This window comes from Leucopleurus acutus, assembly GCF_964270905.1.
Source record: "Leucopleurus acutus genome assembly, chromosome: 3".
Taxonomy (NCBI): Eukaryota; Metazoa; Chordata; class Mammalia; order Artiodactyla; family Delphinidae; genus Leucopleurus; species Leucopleurus acutus.
The window spans coordinates 49,826,519-49,852,920 of NC_139145.1; the positions used below are offsets into that span (position 1 = coordinate 49,826,519).

At 55.3% G+C, this 26,402-nt stretch overlaps 2 protein-coding genes across 2 annotated transcripts in view; both read left to right on the forward strand.

Moving 5' to 3' along the window:
* Positions 1-2,260: 2,260 nt before the first annotated feature.
* ARSI (arylsulfatase family member I) lies at positions 2,261-8,251 on the forward strand (the record flags this gene model as incomplete). The annotated part of the gene is made up of 2 exons (XM_082835586.1): positions 2,261-2,577; positions 6,847-8,251. The coding sequence occupies 2 exons, from the start codon at positions 2,261-2,263 to the stop codon at positions 8,249-8,251; spliced, it is 1,722 nt and encodes a 573-aa protein (XP_082691712.1).
* Positions 8,252-15,578: 7,327 nt separating this feature from the next.
* CAMK2A (calcium/calmodulin dependent protein kinase II alpha) overlaps positions 15,579-26,402 on the forward strand; it is a gene marked incomplete at both ends in the record, with an annotated part of 62,422 nt that continues 51,598 nt past the window's right edge. The window contains one exon of the mRNA XM_082835587.1: positions 15,579-15,640. Within this exon, the coding sequence (XP_082691713.1) occupies positions 15,579-15,640 (62 nt within the window). The remainder of the gene's footprint in view (positions 15,641-26,402) is intronic.

Consider the following 26,402-nt stretch of genomic DNA (forward strand, 5'->3'; position numbering starts at 1 on the left):
AGGAACTTGGTCAGTTCCTCCTGACCAAGGTCTGGGACAGACAATGTGAAGAATACAAAACCCAAGTCCATCTGACCTCCTGTGACCTGTCCCACTTTGACACCCTGGACAGCCTCAGGCTGAAGCCTCCGGAAGCACCATTTTAGCTGCATTCCCCGCAGGAGGCTGTATTTTTCCTGTCCATCCTCAACATTTCTTCTGCCGGAACAACAGGCTCAGTTTTCCCTTCTGATAAATCTGGTCATCCTAAATCTGGGGCTTTGAGCAAACAGGAGTGGCCAGCCCCACGCAGCCCTCATTTCGAAATGCAGATTCACTTGGGCTGCTATTTTGGAGGTCTGGTTTCTTTCCCCACACACAGTGGTTTTAAAGAAAAGGAAAGGGAACATGGCAGAATATTGGCAGGGGAAAGATGCTGGGAGAGAAGACCCACCTGGGCAGTCTTTGTGTTTCAAAGTTCCCAAAACACGGGCTCTTGGAGAAGCTCTGTGAAAAAGAGGGTCCTCAGTCACATAAAATTGGGAAATACAGTTTTAGCAACCCCTACTTTTGGAGATGAGCATATTAAAGATTGAAGTTCCGGGAGTAAAAAAGCCTAACTAGTTTTGTTTAATTCAGTTTTCCCACTAAAAAAATACAGCCTCGTTAAAAATCTGGAAAACAATGATGCAGAGTGGAAGTTGCAAACAGGCGCCCGATGGCCTAAAATATTCCTCAGATAGGTTTGATTTGGCCTATACAGGGCTTCAATTTACTTTAAATTAGTTACTAGCTCTTAACAATTGGAATATTTCTCATAATAATCTGTATTTGGGTGTTCTCGGGAAAATCAGAAGATCTGGAAACACTGGTTCACATTCTTTCATGAAAACAGTCAGCTGGACACGAGGCTGAGGTCTTTTGCTCCATGCAGTCCCTGCCTTCCTCGGCCAACACGGTGGCCTCTCTGCTTTACTCATTTGTGATACTTGCCTGGCCCAGGAGTTCCCCAACCTTGCTTTCCCTGCTGTAGAGATTTCCTTGGGTGGGTGTTGGCCTGGGCGACCTCTGAGGCCTCTTCATCTATTCATCCCTGCAATATGTACTGATCGAGCTTCTGGAGCCTGTGGAGAACAAGATGTATACAACAGCTTCTGTCCTCGGGATTCTAGGGCTGCCAGTCTAAGATTCAAGCTGTCAATTGAAGAACGAGGAGGGGGAGGGGTTGGGGAGAGAGGTAAGCCCCTGGCAAGGCCAGAACCTACTTCTGGTGCTTGCCAAAGTCGGTGCTTGCCAAGTCGTCCCTACTTTCCATTGCTGTCTCTACTGCCACTCAGCCAGCCGCTGTTAGCCCCAAGAGGGAAGAAGCCACCAACTTGCTCGTGATTTAGACGAGTTCCCGGCCATCTCAGGGCCTCAGTTTCACCAGCTGTAGAATGACCGGCTTGGCATAGAAAATTATGCGCCTCCCTTCCAGGACTGGCACTCGGAGAAGCTAAGACTCCATGATCGAGGAATGTCCGACCGGGCCATTCCAGAGCTGTTCCATCGAATTCCGCGCAGCCCCCTCCCTCCTTTCCCCAGTCTGGGCCAGGGCGGAGGCTGGAGCCAGAGGGCCCAGCCGACCCGGGCTTCCCGCCCAGGGGCGGGGCCTTCGCTGGACGCCCCGCCCCTCTACCTGGGGCTCGGCCCCGGCAGATGTTACAACTTTTTCGCATTCTCTCCCGCGGTGTCCCCCACAGACCCGCCCAGCCCGTGCTTCCTCCCCCTTCCCCGCTGGGGTCCTGCCCACCACCCTACGGAGCCGACAGTTCTCCGGTCTCCGGGCGGGGCGAGAGGCTGGGCCAGGGGCTGGAGGGTCGGGAGGAGGAGAAAGGGAAAGCAGAGGCAAGAGAAATTAGGAGACGGGAGAAATCGAGGGCTAGAAGGAAGAGGGGAGTCAGAGGATGGTGGAGAGCACTTTTCGGAAGCCGCCACACCAAGTCTCAGGCTGGCCTGGCTGAACTGGGGGAGAGGGAGCACGGGCGGCGCAGAGCTGGCGCTCAGGCAGCGGGAGGCAGCTCGGCGCGGGCCTGACCTCCCCAGAGCGCCCCGCTGCGGCCGCGCAGGTCCGGCCTCATAGTCCAGACAGTCGCGGACTGGCCGCTGGGCCTCCCCTGGGGACGCTGAGCGCTCTCGCGGTGTCCGGGCGGGCTGGCCGGAGGGCGTGCGGGCCGTGCGCCCTGGGCGCACGAGGCGGTGAGGCCCTGGGAGCCCTGCGCGCCGGGACGCACGGGCCGGCATGGCGATGCACGCCCTCACCGGCTTCTCTCTGGTCAGCCTGCTCAGCTTCGGCTACCTGTCCTGGGACTGGGCCAAGCCGAGCCTAGTGGCTGACGCGCCCGCGGAGGCCGGCGATCAGCCCTCGGCCGCTCCACGCCAGCCTCCCCACATCATCTTCATCCTCACCGACGACCAGGGCTACCACGACGTGGGCTACCATGGCTCAGATATCGAAACCCCTACGTTGGACCGGCTGGCAGCCGAGGGTGTCAAGTTGGAGAATTATTATATCCAGCCCATCTGCACGCCTTCGCGGAGCCAGCTTCTCACGGGCAGGTAGGCATGGCCCAAGCCACTGATGCTGGTGGTTCAAGCCCCAAATAAACCCAACTGTAGGTCTCACTTGTACCGACATTACCCCCACCGGGAAGCTCGGGCTCACAGCCAGTTCTGTCCCCAATTGGCTGTGATCATTAGTAAGTCCTTTGCCCTTTATGGGCCTCAGTTTCCCTACTGTACGCTGAATGGGTTGGATCATCTTTGGGGTCTTCTCCCCCTGATGTTCTAGGACATTCAAACTCCACGCCATGTGAAGGAGACATCTGCTCATCTCTTTGTTAGAGGGACATGGCAGCCTCTGACACTTAGCTTTGAGTGCTGCTTCAATTTACACACCCTGAGACTCTGAGCAAATCACTTAACTCCTCCAAGCCTCAGTTTTCTTGTCCATAAAATGGGGTGAACAGTTTTAAATCTTGGAAAGGAGTGGTGAGGATGAAACCAGTTGCATATAGCCTGCTTGACTATCAATAAATGGCAGCCTCTATGTCACTGGAGGGATTAGGGTCCCCAAATTGTTTGATGACAACATTGGGAGGAAGCCAAGGAGTTGATAGGTGGAGGAGAAAGACACACACAGGATGCAGTGACCTGTGTAGCCTTGGGCTAGTCACTTCATTTCTCAAAGCCTCTGTTTTTTCATCTGCAAAATCCTCCCAAGTTGGCTGGGGGCCCCAAGGAGATGTGTTGCTTTCTCCATAAGGAGTTGTCCACAGGCAAGGTGGTAGGATTACAGGATTAAAAGAGCAGGGAAACAGGAGGCGTGCGTGTGTGTGTGTGTGTGTGTGTGTGTGTGTGTGTGTGTGTGTGTGTGTAGAAGGCAAAACGCTGGCCACTTAGGAGAAAATCCTTTGGCACGGCTGAAGCTAATCCTTGGATGGGGCATGCTTTCTCCCAAGTTCTACCCAAAAGCCTCTAGTGTGATCTCAGAAACCAGACCCATAGTCTCCCTGTTTCCTGGATGGGAGACGCTGAGGCACAGAATCAGGGGGGGCCAAACTCGATGCCTGGGCCAAACTTCGGGGTCTGTAGGAGAGAGGACTGAGAGGCCAGGTGCTTTAGAGGGGCCCTGGAACTGGGAGTCAAAAGGGATGCCTTTTCTTTCTTCCGTCTGCTGCTCAGCATTGAGCTCTAGGAACTGGGAAAGAGAACAGGAAAGAGGAAGGGACACCAGTGCAAGTGTTGAGGGTTGGGGGCTGATGGTAAAGACCAAGTGTTGACCAGCCTCCAGAAGAGGGAGGAGGAATCTGCATTCCTGAGAGCTGTGCACATGTTTGCATTTCTCTCCGAGAGATGACTTTTGGTTTAAGCAGGGGAATGAACAGCATGCAGGGCAGTGTTCCAGCCCCCCCAGCACTTCCCCACCCCCCTGGATCTGCAAAGTTAGCTGAGCGTGGCTGGGCAGCGTCTGCCCTCCGCCCCCTGCAGCTGGCCCCATCTGACTGATGCTGACTACTCTCATTAGTGTTTGTTAGTGCGTCCAGTTGTGTTTGGTAAAGCTGGAGAGACCGTTTCCTGCATTACTCACTTGCAGACAGGCTGTGGTGACTTAGCTGGCCCACTCACTTTATGAACCAATGTTCCATGGCGCCCAGCCCCTATGAAGAGAGGCTCGCTGTGACTCAGGGGCCTAGGGTACTTCCTGTATCAAATCTAATCGTTCATTCGCTTGACTGAGGTCTGCAGAGGCCACGTCACTGAGAGATTTTGAGCATGAGTCTCAGAGATCTGAGCTCAAGGCTCAGCTCCACTGCTTGCCAGCTGTCTGAACTTGGGCCCGTTGCTGCACTTTTGGGAGTCTCAGTTTTGTCACCTGTAGAATGGAGCTAATAGCAGTCTTCACTGTAGGTTTCTTATGCAAAGTAAGTGAAATAGTGTGTGTGGCATAGTGTTAAAAATGGCAGTAGTGGGTCTTCCCTGGTGGCGCAGTTGTTAAGAATCCGCCTGCCGATGCAGGGGACACGGGTTCAAGCCCTGGTCCGGGAAGATTCCACAGCTAAGCCCATGCGCCACAACTACTGTGCCTGCGCTCTAGAGCCCATGAGCCACAACTACTGAGCCCATGTGCCACAACTACTGAGGCCCTCCCACCTAGGGCCTGTGCTCCGCAACAAGAGAAGCCACTGCAATGAGAAGCCAGCGCACCGCAGCAAAGAGTGGCCCCCGCTCGCCATAACTAGAGAAAGCCCATGTGCAGCAAAGAAGACCCAACGCAGCCATAAATAAATAAATAAACAAATAAATGGCAGTAGTAGCTAATGATAGCTAACAACCAAAACAGCTTTTTTTTTTTGCAGTCACTTTTGGAGAGGGGCACAATTCAACTCACCCCAGCAGTGAAGCAACGGGGCCAACAGGCTCCAACTTTTTTTTTTTTTTTAATTTATTTTATGTTTTGGCTGCGTTGGGTCTTCGTTGCTGCGCGCGGGCTTTCTCTGGTTGCGGCGAGCGAGGGCTACTCTTCGTTGCAGTGCGCAGGCTTCTCACTGTGGTGGCTTCTCTTGTTGCGGAGCACAGGTTCTAGGCGCAGGGTCTTCGGTAGTTGTGGCTCGTGGGCTCTAGAGCACAGGCTCAGTAGTTGTGGCGCACGGACTTCGTTGCCCCGCGGCATGGGGGATCTTCCTGGACCAGAGCTCAAACCCATGTCCCCTGTGTTGGCAGGCAGATTCTTAACCACTGTGCCACCAGGGAAGCCCAGCAAAACAGCTTTAAAATAAGGAAACCAAAACAGAAAAACCCATCCCAGTGCCTGGCTTAAAGTTCTCAGGAATTTAGGTCTGGGCTTGACTCTGATGCCCGGGAGTGAGAAAAACGTGTGGGGTTCTAATACACGTGTGAAGTTCCAGGCTTCTTATTTAGTTTGGGACTTGTAAGACTTGAGTAAAGGCAAGACACCCTAAGCAGATCACATGGGTGCCTTGACCACAGAAGGAAAGGGATATGAATGAATAAACGAGGAATGCAGAGTCCTGCTAACCATTTGCTCCTGCCTCAGGGTGTTAGCCTGTGTGAGTGACCTGGATCTAGGGGCCACATAAACTTGTGGACAGACGCATGAGAACTGGTCTCATAAAATTTGGGAACTGGAAGGTTTTTAGAGGTGTCCCATTCCAACCAACTCACTCCTACACATGACAAACTGAGGCCTCAGTGGGGGACGAGAAGTGGCAGCCTAGTTTGCCAGAAGAGGGTCTGTGCTTGGACTCTGATTGGATTTATGTTCAAGTCCTGGCTCTGCTCCTGACCACTGAGTGACCTTGGGCAAGGTCTTTCCCCTCCTCTGGACCTTAGTTTCTTTTTAAGTTGAGGTGAATAAACTAGAAAATGACTTGGGTCCCTTCTGGCTCTAAAATCCTTTGAGGGCCATTCTTCATTCATTCATTTCGTAACTGAGTGTCCTTGAAACATCACCTGAATGCTAGGAATGCAAGGATGAGTAAGGGACAGTCTCATTAAATATCATCGGGCCCAAGAGCATGTACAGATGACTGAGTAGAATCCTACGGCCAAGTTGGACCAATGAAGATTTGTACTAAATGCTGTGGGAACCCAGAAGCAAAAGTGACTCATTCTTTGAGTGAGAAACTTTACAGTGAGGGTAGCATTTGGGCTGGGCGTTTAAGAGTGAATAGGAGTTTTCTTGGGAGTGTAAGACTTGCTCTAGGCCCCATGGCAAGTTAGTGGCTTAGAGTGTAGGGACTCTGAAACCTGGAGTCAGACTGCTGGGGATACAAATCCCAACTCCAGTTACTAATTGTGTGAATCACTGGACAAATGACTTAATTTACTGAGTCTCAGTTTTCTTATTTGGGAGACGGGAATAATAATAACGATAGGCACCCCCTAGGTTACGGTGAGGATTTAGTGAGATAATTCCTATAAAGGGCTTGGCACAATGCTGAGCATACAGCAAGCGCTTGGTGTCAGCTTTTATTATTGTGGTTGTTATGATTAGCCTGGGTTCAACTCTTAACTCCCCAGCTTCCTAGCTGTGTGATACTGCACGGGTGGCTTAGCCATTCTGAGCTTTTTCCTCCTCCTCTGTAAGATGGCAATGAGACCTGCTTCAGTTGATTTTGAGGATTCAATGAGATAATGCATTTGAAGTGCTTGGCACATTTGATAACACCTACTGGTTACTGTTACTTTGCTTACTGGTAGCGCTTGGGTCAGAGCCTACCTCAGGGTGAGTGTTGGGGGTTGGGTGGCCAGAGCAGTGGTTTCTGGCTCACTGGTGCCTTCTGTGTCCTCCCCTCTTCCCACCAGATACCAGATCCACACAGGACTGCAGCATTCCATCATCCGCCCTCGGCAGCCCAACTGCCTGCCCCTGGACCAGGTAACACTGCCCCAGAAGCTGCAGGAGCTGGGTTACTCTACCCACATGGTGGGCAAGTGGCACCTGGGCTTCTACCGGAAGGAGTGCCTGCCCACCCGCCGGGGCTTTGACACCTTTCTGGGCTCTCTCACAGGCAACGTGGACTACTACACCTATGACAACTGCGACGGCCCGGGGGTGTGCGGCTTTGACCTGCACGAGGGCGAGAGTGTGGCCTGGGGGCTCAGCGGCCAGTACTCCACTCTGCTCTATGCCCAGCGCGTCAGCCACATCCTAGCCAGCCGCAGCCCCCGGCGGCCTCTCTTCCTCTATGTGGCCTTCCAGGCGGTCCACACACCCCTGCAGTCCCCTCGCGAGTACCTGTACCGCTACCGCACCATGGGCAACGTGGCCCGGCGGAAGTATGCGGCCATGGTGACCTGCATGGATGAGGCCGTGCGCAATATCACCTGGGCCCTCAAGCGCTATGGTTTCTACGACAACAGTGTCATCATCTTCTCCAGTGACAATGGTGGCCAGACCTTCTCGGGGGGCAGCAACTGGCCACTGCGAGGACGCAAGGGCACTTACTGGGAAGGGGGCGTGCGGGGCCTGGGCTTCGTCCACAGCCCCCTGCTCAAGCAAAAGCAATGGACAAGCCGGGCACTGGTGCACATCACTGACTGGTACCCGACCCTGGTGGGTCTGGCGGGTGGCACCGCCTCGGCAGCCGACGGGCTGGACGGCTATGATGTGTGGCCAGCCATCAGCGAGGGCCGGGCCTCGCCACGCACGGAGATCCTGCACAACATTGACCCGCTCTACAACCAAGCCCGGCATGGCTCCCTGGAGGGTGGCTTCGGCATCTGGAACACTGCCGTGCAGGCCGCCATCCGCGTGGGCGAGTGGAAGCTGCTGACGGGAGACCCGGGCTACGGCGACTGGATCCCACCCCAGACGCTGGCTGCCTTCCCCGGCAGCTGGTGGAACCTGGAGCGGATGGCCAGCGCCCGCCAGGCTGTGTGGCTCTTCAACATCAGTGCTGACCCCTACGAACGGGAGGACCTCGCTGGCCAGCGGCCGGATGTGGTCCGAGCCCTGCTGGCCCGCTTGGCGGACTATAACCGCACAGCCATCCCCGTGCGCTACCCAGCTGAGAATCCCCGAGCCCATCCTGACTTTAATGGGGGTGCTTGGGGGCCCTGGGCCAGTGATGAGGAAGAAGATGAAGAAGAGGAGGAAAGCAGGGCTCGAAGCCTTTCCCGATGGCACCGTAAGAAAAAATGCAAGATTTGCAAGCTGCGATCCTTTTTCCGTAAACTCAACACCAGACTGATGTCCCACCGGATCTGATGGGGGGAGGTGAGGTCCTTCCCCACGCAAGCCTGGCCCTGGTCCTCACCAGCGAGGGGCCCCAGGTCAAGTCCTCATCTGCAGGGAAATGGAGGGCGTCGAGCCCCTCAGTTGAAGGGTGGGGAGCTCGGTTTAGGAGTCGGGAGAGAATACACTAGACTGGGATCCCTGGGTCCCAGTCCCACCTCTCCGTTGACTTGCTCTGTGACCTCGAGTGACCTGCATGAGCTCTCTGGGCCTCAGTTTCCTCATCTGGAGAATGAGCTCTAAGAGCTTTGTCGCTCTGTGGTGTGGACCTGGTGCCTGGGGCTGTGGTGGAGTTCCCATCAACTTTGTCACCTCCTAGCGCACTTAAGGCCTTGCTCTTGAACCCTGGACCTCTGTGGTACTTCTTGGGTGAGGGACCACCTGGAGGCAGCTCCAGGCCTGGACCCCAGCCGAGGCGTGGTGATGCGGCTGCTCTCTGAAGGGACCCGGGGGTGACCTTCCTGGATCTTCATGTGGCCTGGGCTAGTCCTGGGAACAGACTCGTGGTGGGAGCAGTGGTGGTGAGCTCGTCTTCCTGGGAGGGCAGGGGAGGACTGGGCATGGCTATTAGCTCCTGCAGGATCAAGCTATGAAAAGAGCCGTGCACCCACACTCAGGACATCTGGGTTCTACTCTGACCTTCGGCCCAGTCCTTTTCCCCTGGGCCTCGATTTCCCCACCTGCAATGGGAGTGCTAGCCCTGGCTCTGCCTACCTCACAGGCCTGTAGAGGACTGGCCGAGGTAATGGTTGTGGAGGAACCCGTGAACTTGATTAAAGCGCAGTAACACGGAAGCGAGGGCTGCAGTGCGGTTGCGAGCTCATGTGGGTGTGTGCACGTGCATCCTGGGCCAGGCGTGAGCTCACTGTTGGTCCAGGGAGTGGGAGAGGAGGTGGGCGCCCTGGGCAGGGGCAGAACGTATGGGACCTGGTCACAGAGCCACTGTGGGGGCCTCGGCAAATCTCAGGCCCGCTCCGGGCCTCACTGTCCCTGTGTACAGTGGACAAGCTGAGAGCCCTCCCCCTAGGTGTTCTGGGCGCCCCTAGGTGTGTGAGTGTTGGGGGACACGGGCTGGGCGGTGGGGAGAAGAGGCACGGGGGTCTCGGGGCTCACTGGCTGTGTAGCGGGCCTCTATCCGCACACTGCGTTCTGCATATCTCCCTTCAGCTTCCAGTCGGTGCAGCGTGTGTAGGCGAAAGCCCTGCTGTGAATTTTGAAAATAGTTATTTTTGTCTCTGGCAAAGGAGGCCTGTTAGGACTCGTCAGCATGTGGATGAGCGGGACGGGTGGGGTGGGTGCGGTGCAGTGAGGGGGCTTCGAGAATTGGTTACAGAGCTGCATCCCTCCTGCAGAGGTTGCTGAGCCCAGGAGGGAGGGGCCGGCCTGGGGCTGCGGGGTGGAGGTGACCGTCCATGTCCTGGGGCCCTTCCTCCCGGCCCTGCTCTCTTTACCTCTTAGGGCCTCCCCCCAACTGGAACCCTTCTCTGTCTCCAGGATGTTGATGCCTGGGTCATGATGGGGCAGGGGCAGGACCAGCTGGGGCCTCTGGGTTCCGGCCACCCCCAGTTCTTCTGCCTGCTCTGGAGGGAAACTCTGAAGTCCCAGGTCTGGCATACCCCAGGGATGGGTTATCCATGGTCTGCCCATGACCCAAGATATTCCAGCTCTGCCGGGTCCTTGTCCCAGCTGCGTGGGCTGGCCCTTCCGGAGTGGCTTGGATTCAGGGCTCCCCTGCCGCTCCAGGCTTACACCAGTTGAGTGGAGGCCTCTCCCGTGTGTGCTGAGTTGGCCCTGCCCAAGGTGGCCCAGCCTCCAGCTCCAGCCCTGCTTCTCTTCCTGGGTCTCTGCCTTTTGGGGCCACAAGTGCAGGACCATAAAAGGCCAATTTCCGCTCTTCCCTAGGCACCAAGGCCTACCCCCTGTGGCCGATCTGGCCCCCAACATGGAGAGTCCAGCTGGGGCTGGGGGCTAGGGGCTGGTGCCTGCTCCCCATGCCCTGAGAAGGAGGCTTGATCTTATCTTAAACCCAGCCTAGAGCTCATCTGCCTGAGTCCTGCCTAACCCAGAACCCAGCTAACAGCCCAGGAGCCCCACTCAAGCTTCAGTCTGTAACCCCGTCCACAGCCCAGCAGTCCCCAAGCCTGCCTAACTGGGGCACCGGCAGCTGGCCAGGGCCTGGGATTCGTTGCCCAGGATGAGGGGCAACTCAGGGCTCAGGGCGTTGTGACGAGAGACTCAGCCTGCTTGCTGTGGCATCTGCTCTGCCCAGCAATTAGCATGGCCCCCGACCCCCTTCTTCCCACCCCCTCTGGCTCCTGCCTTCCCCCCAGCCAGGGCACCTGGGTCTGGACTCTGTGTCAGGCCCCTGAATGGCATCTCCAGGCAGATGCTTGCACCGCCTATGGTGAGGAAGGATGGAAGGAAGGGCAGGACAGAGGCAGCTCTGGCCCCTTAGGGGAGTGGAGCCTGGAGATGCCAGACAGGCCCCCTCTTTCCCCCTTGGCTGATCTGCCAGCCAGATAGGTTAGAGCCAGGGGCGGCCCTGTCGGAGTTGGGCCCTGTCTGTGGGGCCCTGGGCAGGGATGACCAGTCCCCTAGGAGCCAGGAGAGAGCCCTAACCTGGCTGGAGGAGCAGGGCTCTGGGCCCCACCCTGGGCCTTGGCACTATTTCCTCTTCTTGGTTGGTGCCTTTGGGTACCTTGGGACCTAGGCGAGTAGCCCCGAGTGCAGGAAAGAGCGGGGCAGGGAGGGGAAGGGAAGGAGCGCTGCTGGGGGAGTCAGGCATTCTGGCTTGTCATCCTGACTGCCCCGGACTTGTGCGACTGCAGGAGGGCAGCTTCCTCTCTCTGGGCCTCAGTCCCCTGTCTGTAAGGGGCCTGGGCCAAGTGGAGTCCAAGGAACACAGGGTAGGGTGCTGCAGTCAAACAAACCTTATATTGGTTAAGTCCCGCCACATCTCTGCAAAACGGGAGATGATTGTACCTCTCTCACGGACATTTGTTATGAGGTATAAATAGTGCAATATGTAAAGTGCTTAGCACAGGGCTTGGCTCTGAAGTGGAAAGAACTATTTTTCACGTCCTTGGAGTCAGTGAAGGAACATCTTGTCTTTACATTTCTCAGGAAGGAATGGAGGCCCCGCTGGGAAAAAGACCTGCCGTACACACTGACAGCCAATGGCAGGACTTGAACTTGGGTCCTTGAGCTGAAGATTGTGCCATGCAGACATGGGCCCAGTAGCTGTGGTTCTCTGTCCCTTGGCTCCCTGTGTCCCTCTCCCCTGCAAGGAGTGCCACGTATGTGGGACACCTCAGGGGACTGAGCTGCTGCCTGACCCCTAGCTCCTCTCCCTTCTGAGTGCGAGGCTGGCATGACTTACTGCAAGTAATGAACCAAATCACTCTCCACCTAGACCCTCTGCAGAATCATTTCTCTCTTGGCCCACTTTCCACCGATTCTGCCCCCATGCTCACTGCCCTTAATGGGACAGGCCTCATGGGGACCGCGCAGATGGCACGTGTTCTGTGGTGCCTACCCAGACCCTGCAGGACCCTGAGGCACTCGGGCGTGTGTGTGTGAGCACACGTGGAGGCTGTGCAAGGTGGGATTTGAGTCGGGTGTCACCCCCTGCTGTGGCTCAGGAACTTGGCCCTGGTCCCCGTTTGTCCCTCTCCAGCTCCATGGGGTACAGCCTGTGTTCCGGTTCCCTGTCCTAGCGTGTCAGAGCCAAGCTCAGTGCCCTCCAGGGCTCCCGCCCCTGGCCACCAGCAAGTGGCAGGCAGGCCTGCTCTTGAGTACGGCACGCAAATTGCAGCTGGGGGCACACGTGCTGGCTCTCCTGCTGCCACATCCCTGGGAAGTGGGGAGTCTGGCAGAAACAGTCCCTCTGCTGCAATCAGCAGCTCGTGCTCTCAGCGCCACCGAGGCAGGGCTGGCTCCTTGCTGCCCGCTGCCACCGGGCACAGCTGCCAGCTTCTCGGGCTCAGGGGAGGCAGTGAATTAGCGGTTGTGCCTCCTTGGCAGGGCAACAGTTACAGTCAGGTTGGGGGTGCCTGTCTGAGGCAGTGCCCACACCCCTGTGCTAGGCTCTCGAAGGTTCGGAGGGGTGTGTGTGTGTGTGTGTGTGTGTGTGTGTGTGTGTGTGTGTGTGTAAGAGAGTTGCCAAAGAGACCTTTTCCTCTTCTCCCTTCTCTTCCTCCCTCTCCATCCTCTCCGGGCATCTCGACACCATCAGGATCCTACAGCCTGGGTCCTGCCCATCCCCCCAGGACCGTGTGCACAGGATCCAGGCCAGCACCGGAAGGGAGAGAAGGATGACTGAGATTGAGAGAAGGAGAGGAGGGGAGATAGAAACAAGAAAGGGGATGAAAAGGAATAGGAAGGATAGGCACACCTGAGAAGGAAGAGCTCAAGGGAAGGAAAGGAGGGGTGAGGAGAGGGGAGAGGATCAGGCCAGCTCCAGGCCAAGCAGAACTATCACCTCCTTTATTCAGAACATTAGATTCCCATTAATACAGCCTCAGGGCACAGTTGCCTTTTGTCTTATTTGTTAATTTCTAAAGCACCATTAGGTTGACACCTGACAGCTGGAGGCCTTGTGACCCCTGCCTTCTAGCCCCAGTCCTTTGTTCTGTGGGAATTTTGCAAACCAGGCCAGGGCAAGGTGATGTTCAAACCATGAGCTCAACTCCAGTGGGGACTCAGAGAATGGTACCCAAAGTGCTGGGACTTGAAGATAGTGATGTGTACTTGCATGATTCAGAGAGAGCAGTGTGAAGACGGAGGGACTTTTCAGTCCCTTAATAAGAATAATTTCCCATCTATTGAGCATTTACAGTGTGTCAGACACGGTGCTCATCTCATTTAATCCTGAGAACAGCCCTGGAGCTAGGGAATGTTTTACTCTATTTTGCTGATTAAGAAATTGAGACACAGGGAAGCTAGGATACCCATCCCAAATCACACAGCCTATAGGTCATGGAGTCACTCTAACCACTGCAGAACGCTGCCGCTTCTCTGGACAATGATGCAAGTGGTGACTGAGGACTGTTCCAGTGCTTTCGTGTGTGGTAGGCATCCCCTCCTGGCGACAGGCTAGAGGGTCTGGGACACGGAGGTGGCGGTGCAGCCCTTCCTCCAGTTGTGCGCATTCGCCTCTGGCCTCTAGCGGTATTCTGTGCCCTGCCCGCTGCCCACCGGCTGTGCGTCCCCCCGAGCAAAGGCCTCTCTTCTCTGCCTCTGAATTGCAACGTTGGCGGCAGAAGCAGGAAGCATATTGTGCGCAGAAACAAAACTGAGTGGTTTTTCCCTTTTGTGAAGGTGGTAATGGTGCAATTAGTGGCTAAGCCATTACTCCCTCCTCCCTGGCTCTCCTCCCCTCCTTCCCCTCTGCCTCCCTCCTATTTCTCTCCTGGGAAGAAATGGCTGCATCAGAGTCAACTCCATCTTTCTCTCCCACTCCCAGCTCTCAGGAAGAGGGGCAGAATTGTGGGGGGGTGTACCCAGATTTCTCCAGGGGCTCCTGGACCTAGGGTAGTGAGTCAGGGATCTGCTGGGGTTGGGGATGACCAACAAGCAGACAATGTGTCCAGCAAGTGAGGTGACCAGTAAGGCAATTTGGAGGTTCAGAATGGGTGGGTTAGAAACCCAGAGGGTTTGGATCCTGGATCCTTTTATCCTGTGCTCATTGTGGGCAAGTGCTGGCATGAGACCTCAGCCTGGTGGGCTGTGAAGTGAGCTTGAATGGAGGAGGTGGGTGTGAGGGTCTGAGATTCTGAGTTCAAGCTAGAGCGATGGGGGTGGTCATGGTCTCACTTTAGACCTTCCTTCTCCTCTTCTAGAAACTAAAAAGAGGCCTCACAGTTACATACTCCCCAAAGGCCTCTACAGCCCTCAGCCTGTTCTATCTTCACAGCCTTCCTCTGCAGTGGCAACTTTGTTCTGTTTTGTAGAAAAGGAGCTAGAGGCTCAGAGAGGGGCTGTGACTTTCTCAGCGTCACACAGTTAATATATGTTAGGACTGGAATTGAATTCAGACCTTTAAACGCCAGTCCTTTTCCTTCTTAACCCCCCGGGCCTTGGGGTGAGATCTTGGGGCCATAGATATGGTTATTGCCCTGAAGAGCTGAAGTTGGCCAGGAAAGTGCCCACAAAATTTGGGAATGAGGATTTTAGGGCAGGTCCACGGCCACTCCCCTCCAAGCCAGGCCATGCTCCCCTCCCCACTGCCGCCTCCACCTCTTTCACCTTGACTTGAAGCACAAGCAGAAACTGGGACATGAGCCCCAGGAGACCAGATCTCCATGGCCCCTCTGGCAGCCTGGGGTAACGGAGTGGTTATGGAAGAGACCTCAGGAGGGGACCAATTGTCATGGCTGAGAGGGGTTGGGGTGAGCAGGCAGCCAGGGATATTCCCTCCAGAATCCTGATAGCTTCTGTGCACTTCCCCCTAGCTAGGGTCCCAGTGTGATGGACAAGGTGGCAAAGAACAGAGAGAGAAAGAGAGAGAGAGAGAGCAAAATAAGAAAGACAGAGGAAGAGGCAAAAAAAAAAAAAAATTAGAGGGGAGCAGAGAGATAGTTACAGAGGTTACGGTGAGCCATTGAGAGAGAGAGATCCCAATGAATTAGCCATCGTTTCCCTGTAAACCTTAGAACCTGGCTGTTGCCAGGGCAACGGGGCAATACCTGTCTCTCCAGAGGAGATGAAGTTGCCAGGGTAACTGCATCCTGTTTTTCCGGGGGACCATCCCAGAATGTGGCACCCACCAGCTGTTACCATGGCAACTGCCTTTTTGCCCCATTTAATCCCATCTTGTCTGTTACAAGGGCCCCACAGTTGGAAGTGGGGGAGGTGGGAAGATTGAAGATTACTTGTGGACTAAGTTTGTTCTCCTTCGCCTCCTCCAACCCCTCCCTTGGTCCATCACCTCGGGGGTGCTGGGTCCGCCCACCCCCGGGTCCACACAGGCCTGCAGTACTGTGTGCAGTAGGGCCAGGGCGCCAGGGAGCAGGTTTTGAAGTGGAAGGCAGGCAGGTGTTGGGGAGGCAGTTACCGGGGCAACGGGAACAGGGCGTTTCGGAGGTGGTTGCCATGGGGACCTGAATGCTGACGAAGACTCGCGAGGCTGTGAGCAGCCACAGTGCTCTGCTCAGAAGCCCCGGGCTCGTCAGTCAAGCCGGTTCTCAGTTTGCACTTGGCAGCACGGGCAGGCGAGTGGCCCCTAGTTCCGGGAACAGAGCAGCGGCATCCCAGTCCTGGTCCTCCAGCCCCAAGCCTCGCCTGCCCACCCAGCGCCAGGATGGCCACCATCACCTGCACCCGCTTCACGGAAGAGTACCAGCTCTTCGAGGAACTGGGAAAGTGAGTTGCACCTCAGAGAGTCCTGGAGGGCTCAGGGAGTCAGTGTCATGGGTGGGGGTGTGCACCTGCAGTGCTTCCAGTGCACACACAGGGAGGAAGGCTGCATGTGTTTGGGGGCACTTGTACGTGCAGAGTGCCTAGAGCCAGGTGCGGGCATGTTTGCCAAGATGAGCCAAGGCCAGCCCGGCGAGTGTGTGCGTAGAGGTGAAGGGTTGACAGTGCATGGCAGTGTCTGTGCGTGTACACACACACACACATACACACACAAATGCACATGACCTGGGCACACACAGATTCTTAGAAACAGGATTAAAAAGGGATCTTCCCAGTCAGCTGAGTCTAAGGCTGGAATCCCCTGTTGAGTTTCTCTTGAGGTGGCCATCTCCCTCAACTTGGTTACTTCTGGTGACAGAGAGCTCACCACCTCCCAGGTAGTTCCTCCTGCCTTTAGGCACCTACAGCAGCTGTGCAGAGTGGCCAACTTCTCCCTGTAAGCACATCCCCTCCCCACCTCCCCCCTGCCAGCTCCTGCCAGGGGTGAGGGCAACGATACAGCAGGGGTTAATAACGGAGCCACTGGTGAGGCTTCCTAGGTGTTGGGAGGAGGGGAGGGGATGAGGGGAGGGACAATCAGGCGAGCAGTGGGGGGACACTGCTGTTGCAGGGGCTAGTGATGTGAGGGTGCACCAGCTCTGGTCTCTTGACAAAGTTGTCCAGCCCCAGAGCTCGTTTCCTGCCTCTGATGACTGGTGTAGAGAGAAGGGTGGGAGGATGTGGGGGGTGGAGAGCCCTTTGGGGTAGCCCGATAGATTGTGGAGTGTCAGGGAAGCATTCCCGGATGCCGCCAGCTAAGTCTGGATCCATGGTAGGGGTACAGTGTAGAGGCAGAGTTTTCCCCGTGGGCAGAGCAGCTCCAGTGCCCTGGGTGGTCCCCACTGTAGCAGCAGGAGTGCAGGGGAGAGGGGCCTTGTGAGCAGGTATGTGCTGCTGTGAGGTCTGGATGTGCACACACAGGGGTGTGCTTTGTTGTGTGTTGCTGCGTGAGGACTGACTCTGGGGTACACTTGCATGCACTGAAAAGGTGTGCATGTGTTCACATGTGTGTGTACCGGAAGGGAGGTGCTGGTGTGTGCTTCATGTGTAAGGCCTAAAAATGCAAGTGTGCCCTGCAGGGGTGGGTGGATGCAAGTGGCACAAGCAGGTCCATTGGCTGGTTTGCAGGGGAAGGAAGGTGTGTACATGCGTCACTGTGTGTACACATGTATGGCCGGTCAGAGCTGTATGCACATCAGCTGTGCGTAAATATATGTCTGTGTAAGGACGCACACGTGGGACTGGGGCTCACTGGTGTTCCTGTGAGGTCTGGACCTGCACGTCTGTGAGGAACAGGGGGGCATGTCCACGGGAAGGTTTATGTGGGTGCGTGTGAGGCCTGGACCCATGGGCTCGGGTGGGAGTGTGGGTGTTGAAGGCGTGTGTGAGCTCAGGCTGGTGTCTGCATATATGTGGGAGGTCGGCCTGTGGCTGTGTACAAGTAGGCTGCCCGCACACACACACACACATGCACTCACACACACACACACTCACACAGTTGCACACCAGGCTATCCTGATGCCTACAGGCACACACCAGCTCCCTCATACAGACACACACCCATGTGCAGATGTGTGCTCACTCCTGTCTGCAGACTTCCTGTCTTTCTGAGTGTGTTTTTGTGCTGGGGATGTGGGGGGCTGGACAGCAGGAACGAAACGTTTGGGGCTGCTCTGGAGGACCGAGGCTGTCTGCTGCACTTGTGCAGGGACCCCTTCTCAGCTGGGTTCTGGCACCCACGGAACCAAGGATTCCCTGATCAGCTGGGAGCTGCCTTTCAGGGTGCAAGCAAGCCTCGGTTTCGGGAGGACTGCGTCACAGAGTGCAGTGAGATGGAGTTGAGACATGACTCAGGCGCTCAAAGTGAAAATAAAAGTGATGTTTTGCCCCAAGAGGAGATGGATATCATGCAGACTGGGTGCTGTGGGGGTGACTTGTCAGGGAGAGCCTGCGTGAGCCTTCTCAGCCCCGCTGTCTGCTGGGGCGCTTGGAGGGATTGGGGCAAGGGCAGAATTTCAGGGCACAGGGAGCCCTTTCGTGGCCATGGCAGGAAAACTGAGGGTGGCAGGCATGGCCAGGCCTAATCTGATCAATTTCAGACCTTTTCCTTCCACAACCATCAGCGCTCTTAACCTTTTTAAGGTCACATATTCCTCCAGGTATATGATGAAAGTCTAAGTCTACCTTCCCTAGAAAAACACACAAACTTACGAAATGGTCCAGGCAATGTCAGGACTTGCAGGACATCGGAAAGGCTAAGGATGGGCCTGAGGTTCAGGATGCTTGTATCGGAAAAAAAAAGGAGATGAGGCTCTACACCTCTAATGCCTGGATCTAAAAGGCCTGGGCGCATCACCGAGGAGACAGGGCTTTCGTGCTCCGCGTGCAGCTTCAGTCCAAGTGCCTAGTGGACAGGAAGTGGCAGTGCCCACAAGGTCTGGACCTCACCACCCATAGCGCTGTGACACTGGGCGGGCTATAGCACTTCTTTCCCCCCACCTGCAACCTGGAGATAAAAAAGCGCTGGGAGGATGAAATGAGATGGTTCTCATAAAGACATAGTGACAAGCCTGGCACGCTGGGGTCACTGTTGCCCTCAGACGAGCAGGCTGAAGCTGACCTGCCACGTCTTTACCTTTTGTCTGGGGTTTGCCCAGCTTGGCAGAGGGGGCTGGCCAAGCCCTGCCCCCCACCCCCACCCCCAGGCTGGCAGGGATATGCAACAGCTCCTGTTCTGTGGGGATAAGCAGCGAAGGTACCTGCAGGGCCCATCCTTCAGTTGGTGACCCAAGGTCCCTGTCAGCCGGGACACTGCTGTTACCACCCAGAAACCGAGCCCCCATTCTGGGAGCCCACGTCAGATCACTGGCACGGTGACTGCCTGAGGCAGCTGGGCTGGCCCTCCAAGGGGACGTGGGGGTCTTTGGACCTCCTTCTGAAGGGCCCTGGCTGCCCAGCTGGAGAGGAGGACACGTGCCTCTCGAGGGCTTCCTGGCACCCTGCCCAGTGAGGCCTGGCTCCTGCCTGCAGGCCTTTGAACAGCTCGTGGGAGGGCTGGCAGTCCCTCCCCCGCCTGGTGGGCAGCCAGTTGAGGAGGCGTCGGCTGGAATCAGGGCCCTGGGGCCTCTTGATGCCACTAGACGAAGGTCGCACTGCAGCATATGATTCACGTAAGCCAGGAACTTGATTCCAGTCTCCCTAGAGGGTTGAGGTGGCGCTGTCTCTTGGGACCCGGAGACTAGCTCACTCCCTCCTCCCTTGACCCCAATCCTCCTTCCTCCCATGGGAGAGAGAAATGGAAGCCCAGACCTTAGGAGCACAGATGCCTGTTTGGAGGCAAAAGGCAGGCTGCAACGACGCCAGCTGCAAGGTCAGCGTGGGCCCGGGCAGTGGGACCAGAGCTCCCCCGCAGACCCAGCCTTCGCCAAGACCAAGATCAGGGGAAGGGGTTGGGTTCCAAGAGGTGGAGAAGGAGGATGCCTCCACCAGCCTTTGACACGCTCTGGGCTTTGGATCCCACTCCCAGGAGAGGTGAGTTAGAGAGGCAGAATTACCCTGCAGCCCGTGTAATCACTGGGCTGCACAGAAAGAGGCGCAGAGGGGATTTTACTTGAGAAAGGGGTGCGGGAGGAGGGAGGGAGGCTGGAGAGCTTGCAACCCACTCTTTCCTCTCTAGAAACAGGGGCCTGAAACTGACTTAAGGGCGGTGTTGGGGCTGGGGAGGGGCTGCAGGCGCCAGCAAGTTCGCCCAAAGGAGTGGGGAGAGCTACCTCCAGAGCCCCCCCAACCCCGCTTACCTCCATGGCTTTGTATCATGAATGGGGCTTAGGCTGGGATGATCCGTGGGGGACACTGGGGACCAGAAGCAGCTCCTTGCGCTGGGCGGGGGTCGGTGGGGGCGAGCCCAGGGTCCTGGGTGCTTAGGTTCTCTCTTGGGACACAAGCTCTAACATCTGCAAAATGTGTTCAGCAATCCCGCCCTTCCCTGGCAGAGCTGTTAGGAGGATCGATGGTGTAATATTGGAGAGGGAGAAAATACATGGGCATCGATGTACTCCCCCCACCAAAGACCGGTATTGTGCTTTTATTGTGCTTCTAATAACCTCTCACCTTCACAGCATTTGGGGGCCGGTGTGACACTTCTCCACCCATTAGCTCTGAGGGAGGCAGAGAACTTACTCGCCCATCTTACAGATGAGGAGACTGAGGCTTGAGAAGGTGGAATGACCAGTTCAGCAGACTGGTGGCAGCTCTCAGGCTTGGGTTTGGGTCTCCAGCACCCTGCGTGTGGGGGGAGGGTTGATGAGAGGGGCCGCTTCTGGTGCCCTGTCTGGGGAACACTTCCAGGGAAGAGGGGTGTGGCCTTGTGGGTGAGGGAACTCTGAACTGTCACTTATATATGTCCAATCATGATTCTCCTTCTAATTTGAGGCACCACCCTGGGTGGATTCCTTGTCCTTGGTGTACCTCAGCTTTACCATCTGTGAAATGGGGATCAGAACACTTCTGCAGATGCTGAAATGTGCCGTTAGAGCTGCTACCCTCTTTAGCCTCCGTCTGTGGAAGGCACCCTTGAGGAATTTCGGGCTTCCAGAACACCAGAGCTGGGAGGACCATAGACACTGTCTCTCACAAGCATCAACGGTGGAGCCAACGCCCAGGGAGAGGTGGTTTGCCCAGGGCCACAGGGAGAGGCAGAAGCAGGGTCTGGTAGGGGACCAGATGGTGTGCAGGGGCCAGAGGCCAAGGATGGGAAGTTGGGGGGCAGGTGGGAAGGGGACAGCCTTTCCTCCCTCCTCCTCCGAGCCAGCAGAGCGGAAGGCACGCACATGTTCTGGTGCATGCCGCAGGCCTCCGCCTCCACACAGCCTGAGACACACTGACACTGCCGAGCTTCCCTCCCGCCTGCCTGCCTCCCTGCACAAGCGCGGTGACTGCTGCCAGCACCCCTGCAGTCTTGGGCCCCGGTCCTCTCAGTGGGGTGATGGCAGAGCCTTGGAATGCAGCGCCTGCATCCTGTTGCTAGTGCACGAACACACATACACATACACACACACACACACACACACATGGGTGCATGTGGACGTGCAAGTACACAAACACTGGCTCCAACAGGGCATCGAGCAAGAGTCTTACCTCCCAGTGCAGGGAGAGCCAGATGATGCTGGCTAGGCTTCTGGGCTGTCTCTCTCTCTCTCTCTCTCTCTCTCTCTCTCTGCCCTTGCCTCTCATCCTTCCCTGTGTCTCTCTGGTCTCTGTTTCTTTCTCTCCCCTTCCCTCTTTTTTGTGCTGGTCCCTTGGCCACAGTCCACCCCTCCTGCATGCATGTTGCCCGTGTCACGGTCTCTTCTGAGCCTCTCTCTGGCACAGTAGGAAGCCTCCCTCCCCAGGCCAGCCTGATGCAGCCCCCCGAGCATGCCACAGCCTGCTGACATCCAGCCCAGGCACTAGATCTAGGTCCTCGTGGGGCTTAGCTGCCCACCAAGGCATCAGGTGGGCCTGTAAGGCCGGTGGGACTTTCTGTGCTGGAAAACGCTGACAGCCTTGGTGTCTTGGCATCACATAAAAGGAGGAATGCTTCTGTGACTCTTGCATCCACTCAACAAGTATTTCCTGACAACAGACTCTGTTCCCAGCCCCAGGCTGAGCCCAGCAGATACCACATGCCAGACTTATGTCATCTCTGCCCCTTTGGGGCTTATGGATTAGTGAGAATCTGACATTAATTAAATCACTTCAGATATTATTATTTAAATGCAGCTGGTTAAGGGCTCTGAGCACAAACATGGGGCTATGAGCTGCAAAGAGACCTCAACTAGTTGGAATGAGGGAAGTATCAGAGAAGGCTCCCCTGAGGAGGTGACACTGGGGAGCTGGAAGCTGAATAAGAGTCAGTCAGAGGGAAGAGGGTGGAATAGTCTTCCTCAGAGTGGGAACAGCACAGGCAAAGGCTTTGAGGTGTATATTTTGATGGAGCATGTCAGCCCCAGGGAGGTTGGTGGGCCTACTCTTCTTAGGCCTGCTCAACTTGCCTCCAACTTTTGGATGCCTGGGTACTAAAAGGAATATTAAAAACCTATAGAATGTCTAGAAGAGGGGGCCTAGGCAGGGTGGCCAAGGTCTGGAAGCCAAATTAAGTGAGAGAGGGCTGAGAAGCTGGGGGAATGTAGCAGGGAGAAAAGACCCCTCAGGGGTGTGTCCTCTCCCCTCATCTCTGCAGGGACATCATGTGGCCCCAGAGATGAGACAAGGCTGCTCTGTATGGCCCTGGAGGGCAGAGCAGGACCAAATGTGTAGAGTAACAAGGAGGTGGGTTTCAGCTCAACGTAAGGAAGAACTTTCCAATGGTCAGAACTGCCCTTCCACTGCCCAGACGGACATGGCCTTGGGAGATAGTGAGCACCCTGCTAGCAGAGATATGCATGCATTTCCACAGCCCTCTTCTCACCCCGTGCCTCCAGTTCCCTCCTGCCCTGCATCCCTGTCCTCGCCTGGTGAGATGCCGTGCTGCAAGCACGAAGTGGGCGACGGTTTCGGGGCCAGAATAGCCTCAGTTCTGCACAGAATACCAAAATGAAGAGTGCTCCCTTGTCTTAGGGACGGGGAAATAAGGCCCAGAGAGGGTCAGGGCCTTGCCTGAGGTCACACCAGCCAGTGACACATGAGGTTTGGGCGCTCCAGCCTCCTTCCAGTCCAGTGCTTGGCTTTTTACCCCTTGGAGCCTCTCTCTCTGAAGCTCTGAAAGTCTTTGCTGTGTACATGTCGATGGAGCCAGGCCAGGAGGCCCTTGGAGCCTGGGGAGAAAGCAGACCCTCAGCCTTTTTCCTGCTTTGCCTGCTCTGATCCTGTCACCAAGCTCTGTGGAGATATATATATATATATATATTTACACAGCAGGTTCTTATTAGTTATCCATTTTATACATATTAGTGTATATATGTCAATCCCAATCTCCCAATTCATCACACCACCACCTGTGGATTTTTTTTTTTTTTCCTTTTTGTAACCCATTCAAGAAAACCCAGGCATAGCCCAAACAAGGAATATGTTGGAACTTTTGTTGGTTCAATGTTCCCTGCAACAAAGAGACTCTTCTGGTTCCCAGGCCTTCTGTGTCCCCCACAAGACTTCTGCTGGGTTGGCGCACGGCAGGCCTGGGGGGGTGTGCAGGATAGCTTGAAGACACTGTGTCCCTGCAGGATCTTTTGGAGTCTGGAAGTGGGCGGCTGCAGCGGCTTGGGGAGGGATGTGTGGTTTCAGAAAAAGGTCCTAGGATTTTCTGGCTCTCAAATGCTAGTTTGCGGAGTTTGGGGCAGAGCTGCCATGCTGAGCTGGGGAGAAGAGAGAGAAAACGAAGTGGAAGGGGTCCTGAGCTGCCAGCCCCTACCATCTCAGCTTTATTTGCCGTCTGGTGACCTGCATAGCTGTGTTTTGTTTGTTTGTTATTAAGAAATGATACTATTGGGCTTGCCTTGTGGCGCAGTGGTTGAGAGTCCGCCTGCCGATGCAGGGGACACGGGTTTGTGCCCCGGTCTGGGAAGATCCCACATGCCGTGGAGCGGCTGGGCCAGTGAGCCATGGCCGCTGAGCCTGCGCATCCGGAGCCTGTGCTCCGCAACGGGAGAGGCCACAGCAGTGAGAGGCCCGTGAACCCCCCCCCCCAAAAAAAAGAAATGATACTATTGCTTCAAACGAAGAAAATAAAGAGGGCTTAAAAATGATCAACAGTTGATTTCACAGATGGGTAAACTGAGGTCCCCCCAAAAGTGAAGGGAATTGCTTAAAGTATGTAGAGGTGGGTGTTTTGGAAACCAAGATGTTCATTTCATTTCTGAACAAATCTGATACCAGATTTTTAACTGTTTGAGGAATCCAGGAGCCCTCAGAGAATCTCATATGAGCCATAGTCACCCCTGAAAACACACACTCACCGAATGTTGTATAATATTTCCCACAGGTCCCCCCACCCTAACGCCCATCTGTGGACCCCAAGTTAGGGCCCTCTGATCCGAGAGTATGGGTTATTGGAAAGAGCAAAAGACGATGAGTCAGGAGTCCTGGGTTCAAGGTTTTGGCCTCAGTTTTTTTATCTGTAGAATGGGGAGAGAATGGACCTCAATGGCAAGATACTATTGCAGCTTCCGATGTAGCCACGTGTGGCCCACACTCTGACCCCTGCGGTGGAGCTGCTCTGGTGGCCAACCCCAGCTCTGTCCCTTCCCCCAGCCATTCAAACTCCATCTGCTCTGGGTTCCATGCCCCCAGGGCTTGCTCTTTGCCAAGTGATCAGATCAGCTAACCTGGTCTGTAAGTTACTGACCACCAAGAGGTATTGGAAGCTAATCCTCTCGGAGATAACAGGTCTATATACATTTGAGCAAGAACGTTCCTTTTTTTTTTTTTTTTTTGGCCACGTGATGCACCATGTGGCATTTGGGATCTTAGTTCCACAGCTAGGGATTGAACCTGTGCCCCCTGCATTAGGAGCACAGAATCTTACTACCGGACCACCAGGGAAGTCCCGAGCAGGAACTTTCTGAAGTCACCCCAGCTTGTCTCAGAGAGGTAGAATGCTTAGGTATATTAACCCAGAGTGGGGAGATTTGGGGGGAGGAGAGTGGACTTTGATTAAGAGGTGCCTATCACATAGCATCCAGGCAAGATGGTGAGTAGCTAGAAATTTGGGACTAGCATTCTGAAGAGAGGAGGGGCGGTATAGAAGAAGATTTCAACCTTGGGTGATAGTCAGTGGCTTTCATCATTTTTGGGGGGACGGGTGTCAAAGAATCCTCTGTCAAGCTAATGAAAAATATACATCCTCTGCCCAGAACAATGCACAGACATAGAATAAATTTGTTAAAGTTTTAGGTGTGTTCGTGAACGCCCAGAGCCTCCCCAGAAATCCCAGCTAATGGTCCTGGGTAGAAGGGATGGAGGGGGAAGAGGTAAGAATGGGTGGAGAGCGAGCAGGGAGCAGCAATGCTGTGGGGAGGAGGGATGAAGCAGTGAAAGCACTGTCAGCAAGTGGTGGGGGCGGTCCGGGGAGAGTGTGGCAGAAAGAAGAGGGAAGCTAGGTCTCAAAGCTGGGTTGTCAGTGGGGCAATCTAGGCAGATCAATCAGACCTAGTGGGGGATGCCGGGGCTGGCAGGGGGCTGGGGGGACGGGCCTGGCACAACTTTTCTTCCAGGGAGCCCGGAGGTGGGAACCAGATTGTGGTGGGTTCATGGAGTGTGGGAGGTGGGAAGAGGAGGCGGTGGATGTCGGACACTTGTTCTGGAAGTTTGGCAGCAGCAAAGGGAGGAAGGAAGTGGCCCAGGTTGCTGGGTCGAGAGAAACACTCTTGCTTTTTTTTCAATTTTTTAAGTTTGGGAGAAGGAAGGTTGTTTATTGTTGCAGAATGTGGGAGACCTGGGTGTGTTTGAGGAAGCAGCCAATGAAGGGAAGACCCTAGAGATTGTCAGGACTCCTGCTCATCAGACCCCCAAGGAGGGCAGAGTGGAGAGGGGGTTCGGTGACTGAAGCCCCGTAAGCAGTGTCCCCATCTGCTGACACCCACAGGCAAATGCCGTGGGCTCTGGGAGGCTCCGGCATAAAGGAGGGGAGGGTTCCTTTAGGGGAAGTTGGCAGTAACCAGTCTTGGGTATCAGGAACCTCTTCTTATCACTATGTAGCAGACACTTCTCACAGCTGGCCCAGGAGGAAATGGGGCTGGGGCTCCTCATCTCCATTTTTCAAATGGAAGGATAAGCAAGTTGGCAGCCAAGGACCCAGGCCTCCTGAGTCCCCATCTAATGTTCCTGGTGCCGCCTCTGCAGCCATGTCAGCATTTTGGGGTGTCTTAGGCCAGAGAGGGTGATGAGCCTGCTGTGGGTGGCAGCCAGCAGGTCCCAGGACACTCTGCTTACCAGGCAGCTGAGAAGCAATCTCCCAGTGTGAATCCTGCTTCTCACGGCCCATTAGCACGTCCGCACATTCTCAGCCGCACTGGACCCACTATCACGGCAACCTCCCCATCCGTCAGTCGGAGAACCAGGTGCGGCCTCCCTGCCTGCTCATACCCAGGGACAGGCTGCTGGGCCCTGGGGAGCACCCCACCCCCTCACCATGGCCTTCCCACACCTCCTGTCCTGGCTTGCTCCTTCCCCGAGCTTGGCAGACAAGGTCCAATTTGCCTCTGATGATGCTGACTGTTCTCATCACTTCGGAGATCACGATGCCTATAAAAGGTGTTTCTTGAGCATTTACTATACTCCAGGGACTGGGCTAAACCCACTGCATACCTTACTCTCTCACTGGATCCTTGAAACAGCTGCTCAGGGTGGGTACTATTCTTACTTACATTTTACAGGGGAGGAAATAGTCTTACCAAGGTTAAATAACTTGCTGGTAAGAGGCTGAACCACGATTTGAACTCTGGTTTGCCTGGTTCAGGAGCGCCTGTTCTTATCCACATAAAACCTCACTATTCAATATGGTGTTCACTAGCCACTTATAATGATTTAAATGAAATAAAATTAAAAATTCAGTCCTTCAGTCCCACTAGCCACACTTCAAATGCTCTATAGCCATATGAGGCTAGTGCCTGTCACAATGGACAACACAGGGTATTTCCATCATCACAGAAAGTTCTGTTGGACAGCTCGCTACAGAATATTGAAGGTGGAAAGG